At 49.2% G+C, this 15,543-nt stretch overlaps 2 protein-coding genes and 1 long non-coding RNA gene across 5 annotated transcripts in view; 1 reads left to right on the top strand and 2 right to left on the bottom strand.

Moving 5' to 3' along the window:
- The window catches only part of LOC108791610, a 14,130-nt gene extending 13,760 nt beyond the window's left edge, over positions 1–370 (bottom strand). Inside the window, exon 1 of the long non-coding RNA XR_001941512.1 lies at positions 95–370. This is a non-coding gene — a long non-coding RNA (uncharacterized LOC108791610). The remainder of the gene's footprint in view (positions 1–94) is intronic.
- Positions 371–5,366: 4,996 nt separating this feature from the next.
- HARBI1 (harbinger transposase derived 1) lies at positions 5,367–10,583 on the bottom strand. The gene is made up of 3 exons (XM_018562141.1): positions 10,539–10,583; positions 7,467–8,211; positions 5,367–5,744 (listed from the first exon to the last, which is right to left on the bottom strand). The coding sequence occupies exons 2-3, from the start codon at positions 8,134–8,136 to the stop codon at positions 5,371–5,373; spliced, it is 1,044 nt and encodes a 347-aa protein (XP_018417643.1). The 5' UTR covers positions 8,137–8,211; positions 10,539–10,583; the 3' UTR covers positions 5,367–5,370.
- A 179-nt stretch (positions 10,584–10,762) lies between these two features.
- The window catches only part of ATG13 (autophagy related 13), a 33,636-nt gene continuing 28,855 nt past the window's right edge, over positions 10,763–15,543 (top strand). For all 3 annotated transcript variants that reach the window (XM_018562133.1, XM_018562131.1, XM_018562130.1), the window contains exon 1: positions 10,763–10,991. The gene's annotated coding sequence lies outside the window, so the exon portion shown is untranslated. The remainder of the gene's footprint in view (positions 10,992–15,543) is intronic.

Here is a 15,543-nt window from a genome sequence, read left to right as displayed (position 1 = left end):
TCTCTCACCCCCTTCCAGGGTCAGTACCAGGCCAGGAGTGCCCCTTGGCAGTGCCCCCCACCACACTAGGTGTCCCCCTCAGCCCGGCAGTCACCTCTCGGGCGGTGCAGGCCTCCTCTCCGGCCTGGGTGTTCTCGGTGACGACGAGGCCCGACAGGCCGCTGTGAGCCCCGGAGAGCGTTCTGGGAGGAATCCTGGATGGCGGCCGGCCGACGGGGAGTGAAGAAGAAGAAGCAGCCGATGGCAACAGACACCGAGAAAAGCTACCATCCGGGACAATGGCGGCCGCCAGACCGAAACAACCGAGGGCCGAACCCACCGGATACCCGAGCGAATCGATGAGGAGCCAACTAGGATCGAACTGAGCCAATCACAGGGCGGCGTCCTCGGCCAGACGAGAGCAGCCGAGTGCGGCTGAGGTGATGTAGGCTGATTAATCGAGCTGCTGGCACTTGTCAGTCTCCACGTCTTGGGGAATTGTGCAGGTTGTCAGAGTTGGTTTCATTAGTGCTTCTGATCTCCGTGGGCAGTGTTCAAGAAATGCTAGTTGTTCGGCTGCCAAACCTACCCAGTGTCATCAGTAAGCTGAGTAACTGATGTAGAACAATATGCAGATGTGGAAGTTCAGCTTAACTTGCTGCATGCTTGTTTGTGTCAGTGATATGGAAACTGTGGAAGCCAGAGTTAGCCAGGCAATTTGCATTTTCTTAAGAGCTTTGCGTCCATCTTCTATCCAACCTTTTCTAGGTGCCTTGGATAGTTTTTACTCCACTGCATGCTCTGTGGACACGGAGATCTTTAAGAGAGCGAAACAGCAAAACGAAAAAATTGTGAGCAGGCCGGCTTTTTAACACGGAAGAGGCTCGCTATGTCTGATCTGCAACAAAACGAACACTGGCCTGTTCACAAATCTGCTTTAGAATGGACACTGAGCTGCTATACACCAGGGGTGGGCAACTCCGGCCCTCCAGCTGTGCTTTAACTACAAATCCCATCATGCCTGTAACTGTCAGTCTTTGCAATGCGTCATGGGACTTGTGGTTCCACAACAGCTGGAGGGCCGCAGTTGCCCACCATGGTATACACCATCAGCCGGAATAAGTAAACATTGTGTTAGAGTTACGTCATTCCAGTGCGGCCAATCAAAATGGCTGAAGATCCCTAACCCGGAAAATGACTAGGTGAAGATATCAGTACAGGTGAGGCGAGGGAGTATGGCTCCACTGTAACACACCGCCACCTGGGAAGTTACGCAAGTATTCAAACTACCCGTCCTGCGTTTTGTTACTTAAAAGAGAACTTTGGGGTAAGTGTTTTTCCCCATAGTTCTCCTAAGGGTCACGGGAGGACATAAACTAACCTCCCGTGACCCAAAGCTCAATATATCGCGAGCTACAGCTCGCTGTATACTGAGACCGACGCAGCCGGGACGTATCCCGACATTACTGTCGAGATCCACCCAGCTGCGTGATTGACAGCGGGCTCTGGCTAATTAGAGGCAGAGCCAGCTGTACCGGCCCCCTCCCCATTCCTCCAGTCAGTGCTGGAGGAGAGGGGAGGGGGAATCCCTGCAGGGAGCCGTGAGTGACAATCACGACTCTCTGCAGGGACGTGAGCGAGCGACGGTATGTGTTCGCTCACTTCCCAATCTACTGAGCCGACCTGTGACAGTCTCATTGTCACAGGTCGGCTAGAACTATGAGGTGAGTGAAAAGCACTCCCCTCATAGTTCTCCTTTTAATGGCTTGTTTTGGTCTAGGGGGTTCAAATTACAAAGTTATACTCACCCGATCGTCGGAGTCGGCTTGCTCTTAGCCCGGTCCCTGTAGCCTCGCTCCCCCTCCACTGCAGCAGTCTTAGGATCATTTGAGTAGAGTGTATATGGCATGAGGATGCCAAGGGACATTCCATCACTCGGCACAAGAAGAGACAGGCTGCAGGAAGTGCTGTCAAAGCCGGCCAGACTCCGAGGTTCAGGTGAGTATACCTTTGTCATATCCAGCCCCAGACCAAAACGAGCGGTTAACCCATGCCGTGGGGCTACCAATACATAAACATTACCCGCAGTTCTTCTTTTAAAGGAGAACTATGAGGCGAGTGATTTTTCACCCAACCTCATAGTTCTAGCCGACCTGTGACAATGAAACTGTCACAGGTCTGCTCAATAGATCGGGAAGTGAGCGAACACATACCGTCGCTCGCTCACTTCTCGATCCTGTCCTTGCAGAGAGCTGTAACTATCACTCACGGCTCCCTGCAGGGATCCCCCCCCTCCGATTCTCCAGCGCTGACGGTCGGAGGGGGCGGGTACAGCTGGCTCTGCCTCTAGATAGGCAGAGCCAGCTGTCACTCACGCAGCTGGGTGGATATCGACAGTAATGTCGGGATCCGTCCCGGCTGCGGCAGTCTCAGTATACCGCGAGCTGTAGCTCGCGGTATACTGAGCTTTGGGTAACGGGAAGACACTAGTTTATGTCCTCCCGTGACCCTGAGGAGAACTATGGGGAAAAACACTGACCCCATAGTTCTCTTTTAATGCGGGAGAAATGATCTGCAGGAAAAAGGGCTGACGTCGATGTGCGTTTTTTGCCAGACCTTGCATGCAGTGAGTTCCAGTACATCACGAGCCCCTGGCGTGTCATGCACCAAGTTATAAGTAGTCTGTAGTTCAGGACTAGTGATAGTTGTACATTAAAATATAATCAGACAGGATATGGTGAGGTGGAACTAAAGGAACCAAGAAGAAGCGTATCTAAACCCAAAAACAAAAAGGTATCATATTGCAGCTCAGTCCTTAGATGTGATGGCTGCATTAGTTTTAATTTTTACTTGTTGATCCTGCCAGTAACACACTTCCTGTCCTAGGGTGACAACACTCATTCACCTTTCTGTATCAGGACAACAGAAACAAGATAGAACTGTGGATCCCTGCCCCTCTCCCACTGTCCATAATAAAGATGCATGGAGCTGTAGTCCTCAGAGAACAATGTACATGATAGCAGCCAGCATAGGCAGGGAGCACAGGAAGTTATCCGCTCACCAGATTTCCAGCAAGATCAACAGGTATTTTTATTTCACTCATCAAATAGAAACTACAAGAGGATTTTATTGTTATATTTAACAATTAGTATATTTATTGTTGAGGTTTATAAACACTTTGGAGTCATTAATGTAGAGCTCAATTTCATATGTATACTGTGAAAGTCCTGTATGTTAGGTGAGGTATGTCATACAGCAGAGGTGCTATGCACACCGCTTGTACACACATTTAGTGCTATTTAGGTTTATTTTTCATTCTGTATAATATATCACTATGTGGTGCTAAGTAATCATTTGTGGTCATCAGCTGTTCAGCTCCCTATATACTTCCTGTGGACATAAGATTGTGGGTGGTGAGAGGAGGAGCTACATAAATTGTTCAGGTGATGTGCTTCATCTACAACTGATTCAGCTTGCTGGTTGAGAATCTGAAACGGCAGAATAACTGAGAAAACAAACACCGAAAAAAACATCCAGATCAACTATATACATCACAGGAATGTTCAAGTGTATGTATAGCCAGAGCTTGGAGTACCATTGATGACATTTCCCTTCACTTCCTATCCCAGAGACACAACAGGACGTTAAGTGAGGGGAATTCCCCTCTTAGACATTTGCAAAACAGAAAAAATGGTCACCAGCCCTCCAAGTTTTCCTCAAAACGAAATCCTTTTATTCATTCTAGCAGGTCGTATCACCATGCGTGCCACACATAATGATATGACCTGCTAGAACAGGGGTGCCCATTAGGTAGATCGCGATCTACCAGTAGCTCTCAAAACTGATGCTGGTAGATCACGAAAGGGTGTGAATGGTGGTCCCTTTATTCCATTTTGGTATATTTACCAGGAGAGAGAGGGGGGAGAGACAGACAGGAGAGAGAGGAAAGACGGCGAGAGGAGAGACAGACAGGAGAGAGAGGAAAGACGGCCGGGGAGAGAGAGCGAGGAGAGACAGACAGGGGAGAGAGCAAGGTGAGACAGCCAGGGGAGAGAGCAAGGTGAGACAGCCAGGGGAGAGAGCAAGGTGAGACAGCCAGGGGAGAGAGCAAGGTGAGACAGCCAAGAGAGCAAAGAGAGACAGTCAGGAGAAAAAAACGAGGAATGAAAGCCAGGAGAGAGAGAGAGCGAGCGAGGAAAGACAGCCAGGAGAGAGAGGAGAGACAGCCAGGAGGATGAAATGGAGAGACTGCCAGAAGAGAGAGCAAGGAGAGAGAGGAGAGACATCAAGGAGAGAGAGAGAGCGAGGGGAGTTTTTTTTTTCCGTTGGTAGATCTCATGTAGCTCGTCATTTGAAAAGTAGATCTTAACACAAAAATTGTGGCCACCCCTGTGCTAGAATGAGTAAAAGGATTTCATGTCGAAGAAAACTTGGGAGAGCTGGTGACCATTTTTTCTGTTTTGCAAGTATTTGGCGGCACCGTCTGCGGCCACTTCAGTACACACATATACACACACACTATATGGGGCTTCTCGGTCAGGGTTGCAGTGGGACTCTCAATTTGACTGAACCTCTCAGACATTTGTCCCTGGAACGAGTGTCTAGTTGTTTCTTTGGAGCAGGATTATACATAGGGCTCTATAGGCAGCTTGTGTTGTTCAGAAAAGCTTGCGGGGACAGATTTAAAGTGATATTGAGTCACCATTGTGTGTGCTAGAAAGCTGCGTGTCTCTCCAAGCACACATTCCATAATAGAAGTCACCAGCGCTCGATGATGTGTGCAAGAAGTAAAGCACTTTTTATTAAATTGTCACATGTGTCATACAGCCCTGTATGCGCAGAAGACGTGTATCCAAACCTGTTTTTAACCTTAGTGGTGAGACAAGTTTTTTTTTACATGCTGGCTTGTGAGTGTGCCAGGAAAACCTTTTGCTGTTATACAGCCCTGTATGACTCATGTGACAGCTTAAAGGAGAACTATGGGGTCAGTGTTTTTCCCCATAGTTCTCCTTAGGGTAACGGGAGGACACAAACTAGCGTCCTCCCGTTATCCTAAGCTCAGTATAGCTGTAGCTCGCGGTATACTGAGACGCCGCAGCTGGAGCGGATCCCGACGTAGATGACGGGATCCGCCCAGCTGCATGAGTGACAGCTGGCTCTGCCTATCTAGAGGCAGAGCCAGCTGTACCCGCCCCCTCCCCCGTCCGATCCGCCAGTCAGCGCTGGCAGATCGGAGCAGGGAGAGGGGAATCCAGCCCCTCCCCCCTGTCACGGCAGAGAGCCGTGACAGGATCGAGAGGCGAGCGAACCCGGTATGTGTTCCCTCACCTCCCGATCTACTGAGCCGACCTGTGACAGTTTCATTGTCACAGGTCGGCTTAACACTGTAAGTTAGCTGAAATGTGTAAGGACGAGCTCCTGCCTCATGCGATAAGCTTCTGTCTCTACCGTCTCTATATTGTTACAGTCCTCTTCGGCCTCCAGAACAGTGCACCCAACCTCACACCAGATGTCCAGGCCATGCTGTAGAGCGATGTTGTGTAATATGCAACAGGCCAAGACAATCTGAGAGGATTTTTCAGGAGAATACTGCAATGTAGCCCTGGAGCCATCCAGACAACGGAAGCGGTGGCGAAGAGCTCGCTGGGTGCGCTCCATGACGCTGTGAGTGGCGGTATGGGCCATGTTGTAACGGTATTCTTGGGGGCTCTCAGGTATCTGCACTGGGGTCATCAGCCAAGGCCGGAGAAGAAATGCGCTGTCCGCTGTTAAAAAAAAAAAAGAAAAGCAGTACATGAACAATAATACATAATACTTTTATTGGCGGAGTATTTCAAGTAGAATTAAAAGAGAACAATGGAGGTAAGTGTTTTTCCCCCATAGTTCTCTTAAGGGTCACAGGAGGACATATACTAGCGTCCTCCCGTGACCCAAAGCTCTGTATATCGCGAGCTACAGCTCGCAGTATACTGAGACCGCCACAGACGGGACGGATCCCGACAATGCTGTCGAGATCCACCCAGCTGCGTGAGTGACAGCTGGCTCTGCCTATCTGGCTGTTCCTGTAGTCAGCGCTGGAGGATCGGAGCGGGGGGGAATTTCTGCGGGGAGTGGTGACTGATAGTCATCGCTCTTTGCAGGGAGATGATCGGAAAGTGAGCGAGCGACTATGTGTTCGCTCACTTCCCGATCAATAGAGCCGACGTGTGACAGCTTCTTTGTCACAGGTCGGCTCTAACTATGAGGATGAGTGGAAATCACTCCCCTCATTGTTCTCCTTTAAGCCCTCCCTCCTGCTTAGTTCTAATTCCTTCCCTCTGTTATTTAGCTCTCAGATGCTAGAGTTTTTTTGAGCAACCAAAGCTTTAACATTTGACAAAATAGAAAGAGATGCCATTGTTGACTGGGTTTTTGAAAGTGCAAGCTCCGGAGTCAACCTAAGACTAGAGCCTGTACTTGCCAGCATATGGCACAGTCTGCAACAGATTAAGAGTTTTACTCTTAATCTGGGGAGGGGGCGGGTACAGCTGGCTCTGCCAGAGCCAGCTGTCAGTCAGGCAGCTGCGTGGATCCAGACAGTATTGTCGGGATTTGTCCCGGCTGCGCGATCTCAGTACATAGTGGGCAATAGCCCAAAAGCTGGGTGGATCTTGACAGCATTGTCGGGATCCGTCCCGGCCGCAGCAGTCTCAGTATACCACGAGCAGTAGCTCGCAATATACTGAGCTTCGGGTCATGGGAGGTGGTTAGTATATGTCCTCCTGTGACCCTAAAGAGAACTATGGGATAAAACCACTTACCCCATAGTTCTCTTTTAAACATATGATAGCAGAAGTCATGGGCCCCATATACAGCCTGGACCAAGAAGGGCATCACAGGGACACAGAGATGGCTTTGAATATGTACAGTACATGGATACCTGTAGTTATGCCCTGAAGAGTAACAGTGCTAAGATCCCAAAACCGAACACTAATACTCCCTCAACAGATCATGTTTAGCATTGGACTGGGAACAAGATTCCACCAGCATACCAAAATGCATGTCCAAGCAAAGTCCTTTACTGACACAGATTGTCATAAAGATGGCGACATTTCGGGCCACGCAGGGTCCCGTCATCATCACTTCATACTGAGCCTGATGAAGAAGCCCTGTGTGGCCCCAAAATGTCGCCATCTTTATGACAATATGCGTCAATAAAGGACGTTTGTTTGGACATACATTTTGGTGTGCTGGTGGCATCTTGTTCGTAGATTGACTGGAGCGGTGCCATCCGCAGTCATTTCAGCACCCATTGTACATCGGGGTCCTAACTAGTCCAACGACCATCGGACTGGGGCACACATGGATAAAACACCAATTTATTTTGCCACTTAGGTAACAACTACTGATATATCAAGGCACACAGGTAGGTAATATTCGCTTCTTGGGTCACTAACACCCATATATGAAAATATTTGGTTCTCCTATATCCTTTGAACTTGACTCACCCAGCATCCAGCCCTCCTTGTGCATTTTTGTCTCAAACAAACACGAGAGCTCAGACTGATGAAGGACAATGTTGTCCGGCGTGCTGCCTGGCCGTTGGGTTTCAGTCCACAGGAGAACCCCTTGAGCATCACAGACTAGAAGACAGTTCAAAGAATGCAGGCCCCTCCTGTTCACATAAGACAAGTCCTCTGCATTAGGGGCTTTGATAGTTACGTGCATACAGTCCACAGCTCCCAGGACCCCGGGGACCCCAGCCAGGTTATAGAAGTCATCCTTTAGTTTCTGCACTGACGCTTCCTCAGGAGGAAAACTTATGAACTGCGAGGCTCTCTCCACTAAAGCTTCAGTTACGTTGGTGACACAACGACTCATGGAGGCTTGGCTGATCCCTATAGTGTCTCCCATGCGTGTCTGAAATGACCCCGATGTGTAGAACCCGAGAGCAGCCATAATCTGGGTCTCTGGGCTGATCGCTCTAGAGCGCTGCGTGGGTCTGGACAGGCTTCCGCCCAGCAGCTCAAGCAGGTAGTCTATGAAAGGCCGCGGGAAACCATACGTGGAAAGCAGGTATTCATCCGTAACATCCTCCAGTCGAAACCGGTCAAGCGTGCGGTGTCCCCGACCATACAGCAGAAGGTCACAGTCCAGGATGGTAATGGGAATTGCCATGTGTACAACGACGAATGGACCATCAGAGCTAAAATGAAATCCTCAAAGTAGTCTGACACATCACATCAGGGACTGCTGAAACACAGAAGACAGAAGAAGAGTATATGTAAATATATATACTAAATAGGGATGCACAGATACCGATACCAGTATCGGTATTGGTGCCGATACTGAGTATTTGGGTGAGTACTCGTACTCGCCAAAATGCTCCGATACCTAGCACGAGTACTTCCTGTATCAGGAAGCCGGGCAGCGCATCATTACACGCTGCACGGTTTCCTGATTGGCCAGGAAACGGCTCCATGCTCTCTCGTCACTTGTGATAAGAGAGCATGGAGCCGACTTCCTGGCCAATCAGGAAGCCTGGTAGCGTGCAATGACGCGTTGCCCGGCTTCCCGATTGGTCAGGAAGCTAGCAAATCCGGAAGCCGGGCACCGTGTAATGACGCAGCGCCCGGCATTCTGATTGGCCGGGAAGCCGGCGTCATGCTCCCTCGTCATCTCATGAATCATAATATTAAGAAAGTGACCTTAAAGCATTAGTTTGTATTACTTTAGTAAAAATGTGACCTGTCCCTTTAAGAAAAAGTATCGGTCATTGGTATCTGTGAGTACTTGATCAAAAGTATCGGTACTCGTACTCGGTCTTAAAAAAGTGGTATCGGTGCATCCCTAATACTAAATAAATATTACTAAAATGTAATGTAGTTTTGTTGTAGGGTATCTATGGTCAAAAACTACAAATAAATCTGTATTTCTATATTGAATTTCCATAAGTTCTATCCCTCTCCTAATAATAACCAGATCCATCCAGAAGTTTCTAAACTTATTCAAAATGCCCAAAGGATGTACTTCCTCAATGCAGTGACACTGTTTCACTCGGCTCTGTAAATATGCACTTCCTTGCGTCTCCACTCTCACAGAGCTTCCCGTCTGAACTACAACTCAACGTCTGAACAATGTAACATCACCCTTGCTTGCTGGAAGCAATGCATGATGGCACATGTAGTCTTGAGAAATGGAGATTGCATCACATCAAGCAGCAGGAAAGAGAAACAAAGCACACTGGGAATACAGGAAGTTGTGGGAAGTGGAAGGCAGCACTCACTACATAAAAGGGATTTATACAAGTAAGCTTTGATTGTATTATCAGAAACATCTCTAGTCTGTATTCCTATTACAATGCTGATAACGAGAGGATGTGCTGGGACTTTAGAACAACCCCATTTAGGTATACTACATACATTGCACGTAGGGATGCAACGTTACTAGTATCAGTATTGATGCCGTGTATTTGGGCGAGTACCCGTACTCGCCCAAATGATCCGATGCCTAGCCCGATACGTCCGGTATCAGGAAGCCGGGTAGTGAGTCATTACACGCTGCCCGGCTTCCTGATTGGTCGGGAAGCTGGCCAATCAGGAAGCCAGGCGCCGTGCAATGACGCTTTCTGATTGGCCGGGAAGACAATTTCATGCTCCCTCGTCACCTCATGACGAGGGAGCTTGGTGCCGGCTTCCCGGCCAATCAGGAAGCTGTGTCAGTCACAGTTTTGCACCGACTTGGGCAAACTGAGTTTACAGCATGCCCCCAAACGTGGGTATCCCTAGAGTTTTCTCTACCTGATTCAAATAGGGCGGTGGCGGTTTGGTAGTGGTGCATGGTATGGGGGGATGGTGCTTGGAAGTAGGGGGGAGGTCTGGTGATGCTGGGCGGCTGTGTGCGGGGTGCTGAAGGTTACCTTTCTCCAGTATACTGCCCAGCTCCTGGCAACCAATGATGTGCCAGTGAGCTGGATTGGACACCAGTCAGAGCGTCACAAGTAGCTAAGCTCCTATCAACCTGGGACTCTCTGGCCACAAAGTGGGGGGCAAGACACACCAGCGTTTCCCTCCACACGACCCAAAGAGATGCCACCTTATTATAGGGACAGCCCTGCCCCCAGTCATCACTGGTTACCAGTTAGCGTTGTTTACTTTCTGTGAACTACAGAACTTTCCCATGCTATGGAGATGATGATGGGTGGGATGTTCTGTAGTGGTCACACACAACTGTCCCAGGGTGACAACGCTGCTCCTTCATAGATATAGTGCATTGAAGAAGCGTTGTCACCCTAGGACAGGAAGTGTTTTACAGGCAGGATCACTAAGTGAAATAAATGGAACAAAAAGGTCTGAGAACAAAACAAATGCAGCCGCCCCCATCTAAGGACCAGGAAGCTGCAATATATGACATGCCAAGAGTATGCATGCCTACAATAAAGAATTCTAAGCAACAATGAAAGTATAGTAAACTTTCTACATGCTGATAAGCAGGGACCACAGGCCTGGGACTGTCTTGAAGAAGAGGAATACCCCGGATGATATGAATAACATACATTACAGGAGAACATATCTACTCACATTGTTCCTACACAGACAGCCTGGGGGCGGGGTCTGTCACCTCACGCTCTGTCTGCCGATTCACAGACGCAGATTCTGCCTCCTTTCCACTAAATTCCGCCAAGAAATAATCTTTGCCGTAAATAAATAGAATAACAATACAATATTCTATCCATAGCCATGACCCAGAAGCTGTTGGGGTGGCGTTTGAATTTTTTTCCTGTGTGGATTGTGCGAGCGAGAACCGTCTGCCGGCTTTACGTGTCTACAGACCGCAAAACACAAACAGTAATGGCGTCGCCGAGGGCTGTGCGGGGTATGTGATGCTTCGGAACTGAGCAGCGTCGGGGCCTGCAGGTGACATCTACTGAGGGACAAAGGACTGGAGCAGCTCAGGCTGTGTGAGTGACCTGGTCCCAGGCTGTCCCTCCAATACCATAGAGAGGAGCAGGAGCGGCTCTGGAATGAGAAGAGGTGAGCTGTGACGGTCATTGGCCTCTGTCTGCAGAGTGTGGGGGAGCTGTCCAGCTGCTGGGGGGTTATTGGTGAAACGGGTGCAGGTAAAAACCTCGAATGGACGTGGAAGCTGAACTCTGGGCACACAAACTTTCACCTCAATAGCCACGCATGATATGAATACACTTTGTGTGCACCAGTTGCCTTAGAAACCCCAGATATTGTCTTGTAAAAGTACCAATGACATCATTACTGTGCGGCACATAGCACGTAGAGAGACCAGAGCTGTGGGAGGGACCCAGCAGGCCACACCCACTACAGGCTGCCTGCAGAAAACTACAAGAGGGGGTGGAGACCAGACCAGTCACCCTGCACAAGGAGAGAGCAGCAGCAACTGGTCTTTATTACAGGAGGGGGGCAGAGATAAGACCAGTCACCATGGACAAGCAGAGAGAGCAGCAGTGAGCGGTCTCTATTACAGGGAAACATTTCACACTGGATTACTGCACTGATCTGGAAGAAATAGACAAAGTACACTAAGATTCCAGGACGAATACACATGACTTGTATTTAGACAACATTTGCTGATCCTGGACTTTAGCTTTAAAGGGAAACTTCCACCAATTTCTCTGAAAATCAGTACTGATTGCTCAGTGTTTGTGCTCTGCTCTCCATTCTGACTGCTCCGCCCCCTCCCGCCTGTCACCGGAGCTGAGCTCTCCTCCTCGCACTGCCCCGCTTGGCCTCTGGACAGCTTCTCTCCTCCCAGCTGGGAGCCGGCAGCTGGATCAGCTCTATGTCCCCTCCAGTCCCCGCTGCCTCTGCAGACACAGGTGGGGGAGAGCAGCAGGGATCGGAGGGGACACAGACCGAAGCTTGTAGCCGGCGCCCAGCGGGGAGGAGAGAAGCTGTCAGGAGGCCGAGCGGGGCAGTGCGAGGAGGAGAGCTCAGCTCCGGTGACAGGCGGGAGGGGGCGGAGCAGTCAGAAGCTGGAGATGTGCCCCATTTACATCCATTTTTTTCTTTGTACTTCATGACGGGTATTGCCGCAACCAAATATAAGCGCTCCCTTACCATCCACTTGCTCTCTGCCGCCAAAGCGTGTATCCCTTTGCTATGGAGGCAACCTGACCCCCCAACTCTGCGTCTCTGGTTCGGAAAAATTAATGAAGTATATCGTATGGAGGATCTCACAGCATCTATCCATAACACTGAGGTACAGGTTTGGCGCGACATGGGGTGCCTGGCTCCACTTCCGATACTCAGACACTTACCAGAGGGCCATGACAGAGCAAGCTCCTGGTAGCTCAACTAGTTCATAGGGAGAGAGAGCGGAGACCTGCCCTTACTCTCACTTCTGCCCCTATCCATGTGCCTATGCCCCTCTTTTTCTTTTTCTTTCTCTTCTCCACTCCTGGAGAAAAGCTGTCTACACCTCCTTTTATCCAAGGCCACCGAGCTGTGTACTCATGACGGTTCTAGCATGGATGTCTCCATCCATATTGTGGTAAAGGGCCCGAAAACGCACTCCTACACCACAAAGCTGTACAATGTTGTCTATATATTTCAGGGACTAGACTAAGTGGTTGATACTTTGGAGGTCATGTTCGTGTACGGTGCAATTAATGTATGACACCTGTTTTGGGCTCCATGCTATGATACCTGCTTCTGTTGAGTGTACTGCATTACTTTTGTCCAATTAATGTATTTCATCCTGCGTGATGACAAGCATGTGCTTTCCCAATGTATTCTGATGATACGAGTAAGGCGGATGCCTTATTTCCTTTTTTCAGTGGAATGTATGTTAAGATTGGTGTACAATAAAGAATTTAAAAAAAAAAAATACTTTAAGTCACTGGCCCGGAGCCTATATAAATATAGCAAAGCTGGACAAATCCCGGGAGCCAGGTAGCCATTGGCTCAAAATTACAGCTGGTGCCTAACTTTTGAGGTTTCCTCTCATTGTTGTCAATGGACCGGACTCCCTTAAAAATCTTGCAGGCTCCTGGATTGGCCAGACCGGCTCCTGAATTCCAGAATAGTTTGCCCACCCCTTGGCATATAGGGAGTTTTCTCCAATTTTCCTCATATTCATACTTGTTCTGGGTCTGTGGAGGGAGAGAAGCAGCACAACAGCCAGGCAACTAACATTTCACAATAAAGTCCACAATGACGGGGCTCCATATTCCTCACAGAACTGGTTTACCTTACGCCTTGTTCACACCAAATGCAGACCAGATCCGGTCAGGTTTCTGCACACGCAGTGCAGTGGGTTGTGCTGCGTTTTTGCGTTTTAGATGCGTTTTTGATGCATTCCAGACCAGATCCAGAGCAGGTAAAATAGGGCTTGCCGCAGTTTTTTCATCCGGTCTGGATCCGCACGCTGCGATGTGAACTGGAGGTCAAAATACCATAGGAATACATTGGACGCAGTTTTGATCCGGTCTGCACCTGCTCTGGTCCGGATCTGCTCCGCGCTTGGTGTGAACAAGGCCTTAAAGGGGTTCTAAAGCCTCCCGTTTTTTTTTGCCTATATCTACTGCTGACAAGCAGTAGATATAGGCAAAAAGTTTTTAAAAAAACAAAAAGCTTAAACAGCGGTTTAGACTGACCTCATTATCGCTGCGCGCTCCCGCAGCGAGAGTCCGGAACTGTTCGTGCGGCCGCAAAGGATCTTGGGGCAGTTTGGATTCTCGGCCGGGAGACGAGCGGAGACGCAAGGTAAGTCTATGGACTCGTGCACCCGCATGCAGACACCGCTGGATCGGACGTGCCTGTAAGCAGAGAGGAGTCGGCTCTGGATCGGAGACCCGCAGTAGCGCTGGAGTGACAGATGAAAACATCAGGAAAGAAGAAGATCGGATTAGGAGACATCATTTAAGGTAAGTGCTGACATTAACATGGGGGGGAGGGAACTTTTTTTATCCTTTAATGTCACTTTAAAGGAAGCCTATAGTGAGAGAAATATGTGAGCTTCCACTGCTGACCTCTCCTTGCAAAATGCAAAACGCCTTCTTGTCATACTGAGGTGGTGGCTTCAATACTTTAGTCTCTGGCCTGGAAAAAGTATGTAGATCAGGAGGTTTGTTTAGGGGCGCTGTTCACATCTGAGCGTAGAGCTCATCGCACATTTCCATGCATGCACTACTTATTTTCACCGCAAAGCATGGTATTGCAGAATGATGTATTGCAATGCACAGCAGCCAGGAGGTGCATGGGGTGCCATTCAAATGATTTGCAATGCACCTAGAATATGGTAACGCATGCTAAGTACAAGCTAGTGTGCAATAGCATCTGTTAATTGCATGGATATTTTTTATCCGATTAATCGAACTTAATAATCGGCTAACTAATCGATTTTGAAAATAATCGTTAGCTGCAGCTCTAGAATCATGACATTCTGCTACGATCAGATGTAAACAGCGAATCTAAACCCAAGATCAAAAATGTAACATATTGCAGTTTTTACCAGTCCTTAGGCTTCGTTCACACCATCCTCAGTGCGTTCTGCCCCGATCGTGGCCGGAACGTACTGGATCGCATTGCGGCCGATCGAGGGGGCGTGGCGGTGCATTGAAGTGAATGGCACTGCAGCCACAGCCTTTGGCCGCACGGGAACGCAAGGCACATCAATGCCTGCGGTCCGGTCCGTTCAGAAAAAATGCTGCAAGCACTATTTTTTCTGACTGGACAGCAGGCATTGATGTGCCTTGCGTTCCCATGAGGCCGATCGCATTGCAGCCGGAGGGCGTGCCTGCGGTGCCATTCACTTCAGTGCACCGCCACACCCACTCCCGCACCACAACAAACTAAGTCACCCACAATGCTATCCAGTCCGTTCCGGCCACAATCGGGCCGGGACGCACTGAGGATGGTGTGAACGAGGCCTTGGACATGGTGTCTGCATTTTGTTTTCTTTTTCCAAATTTTGTTTAACCTGGTGATCCTGCCAGTAACACAATTCCTGTCCTAAGGTGACCACTGTAGTTGACCTAAGGCTGGGCACACACCTTACAACCATCGCAAGACTTTTGGACCGGCAGATCGTACTTGCGATGATCGCAAGCCACGCCCCCTGAGGGGCAGGCTTCCGATGACCGCAATGCCGAACTGGCAGTGTGCGCTTGCGCACGCCGGCCTGTCCGGCTTTTATCTTACGAACATGCTACACACTCGCCAAACATCGTACGATGCTCGGCGGGTTTTGGAACATGTTCGTAAGTTTAAAGTCGTGCGACCTTACAGTAGTAGAGGTCGCACAGCTTCCACACACCTTACGATAATCGTACGATCACGGGATTTCCCACGATTATCGTACGATTATCGTAAGGTGTGTGGGCACCCTAAGACAGGATTACAGAACACCTCCCCTTCTTCTCTCCTGTGCCATAACATAGGGAGGAGGATGTCCTGAAGTCTACAGTACAGAACAGTTCTGACTAATAAGAGTGCAACACAGGCAGAGAGCACAGAAAGTTATGAGCTCATTGGATTTCTGGCAGGATCAATAGGTATTTGTTTGCACTTATTAAATAGATCCAACAAAAGGCTTTCAATGGTATGTTTAGCA

The sequence above is a fragment of the Nanorana parkeri genome, unplaced genomic scaffold, assembly GCF_000935625.1.
Source record: "Nanorana parkeri isolate BGI_ZX_2015 unplaced genomic scaffold, ASM93562v1 scaffold562, whole genome shotgun sequence".
Classification (NCBI taxonomy): domain Eukaryota; kingdom Metazoa; phylum Chordata; class Amphibia; order Anura; family Dicroglossidae; genus Nanorana; species Nanorana parkeri.
The sequence above is the reverse complement of the archived record's forward strand: the minus strand, read 5'-3'. Positions and strand labels throughout refer to the sequence as shown.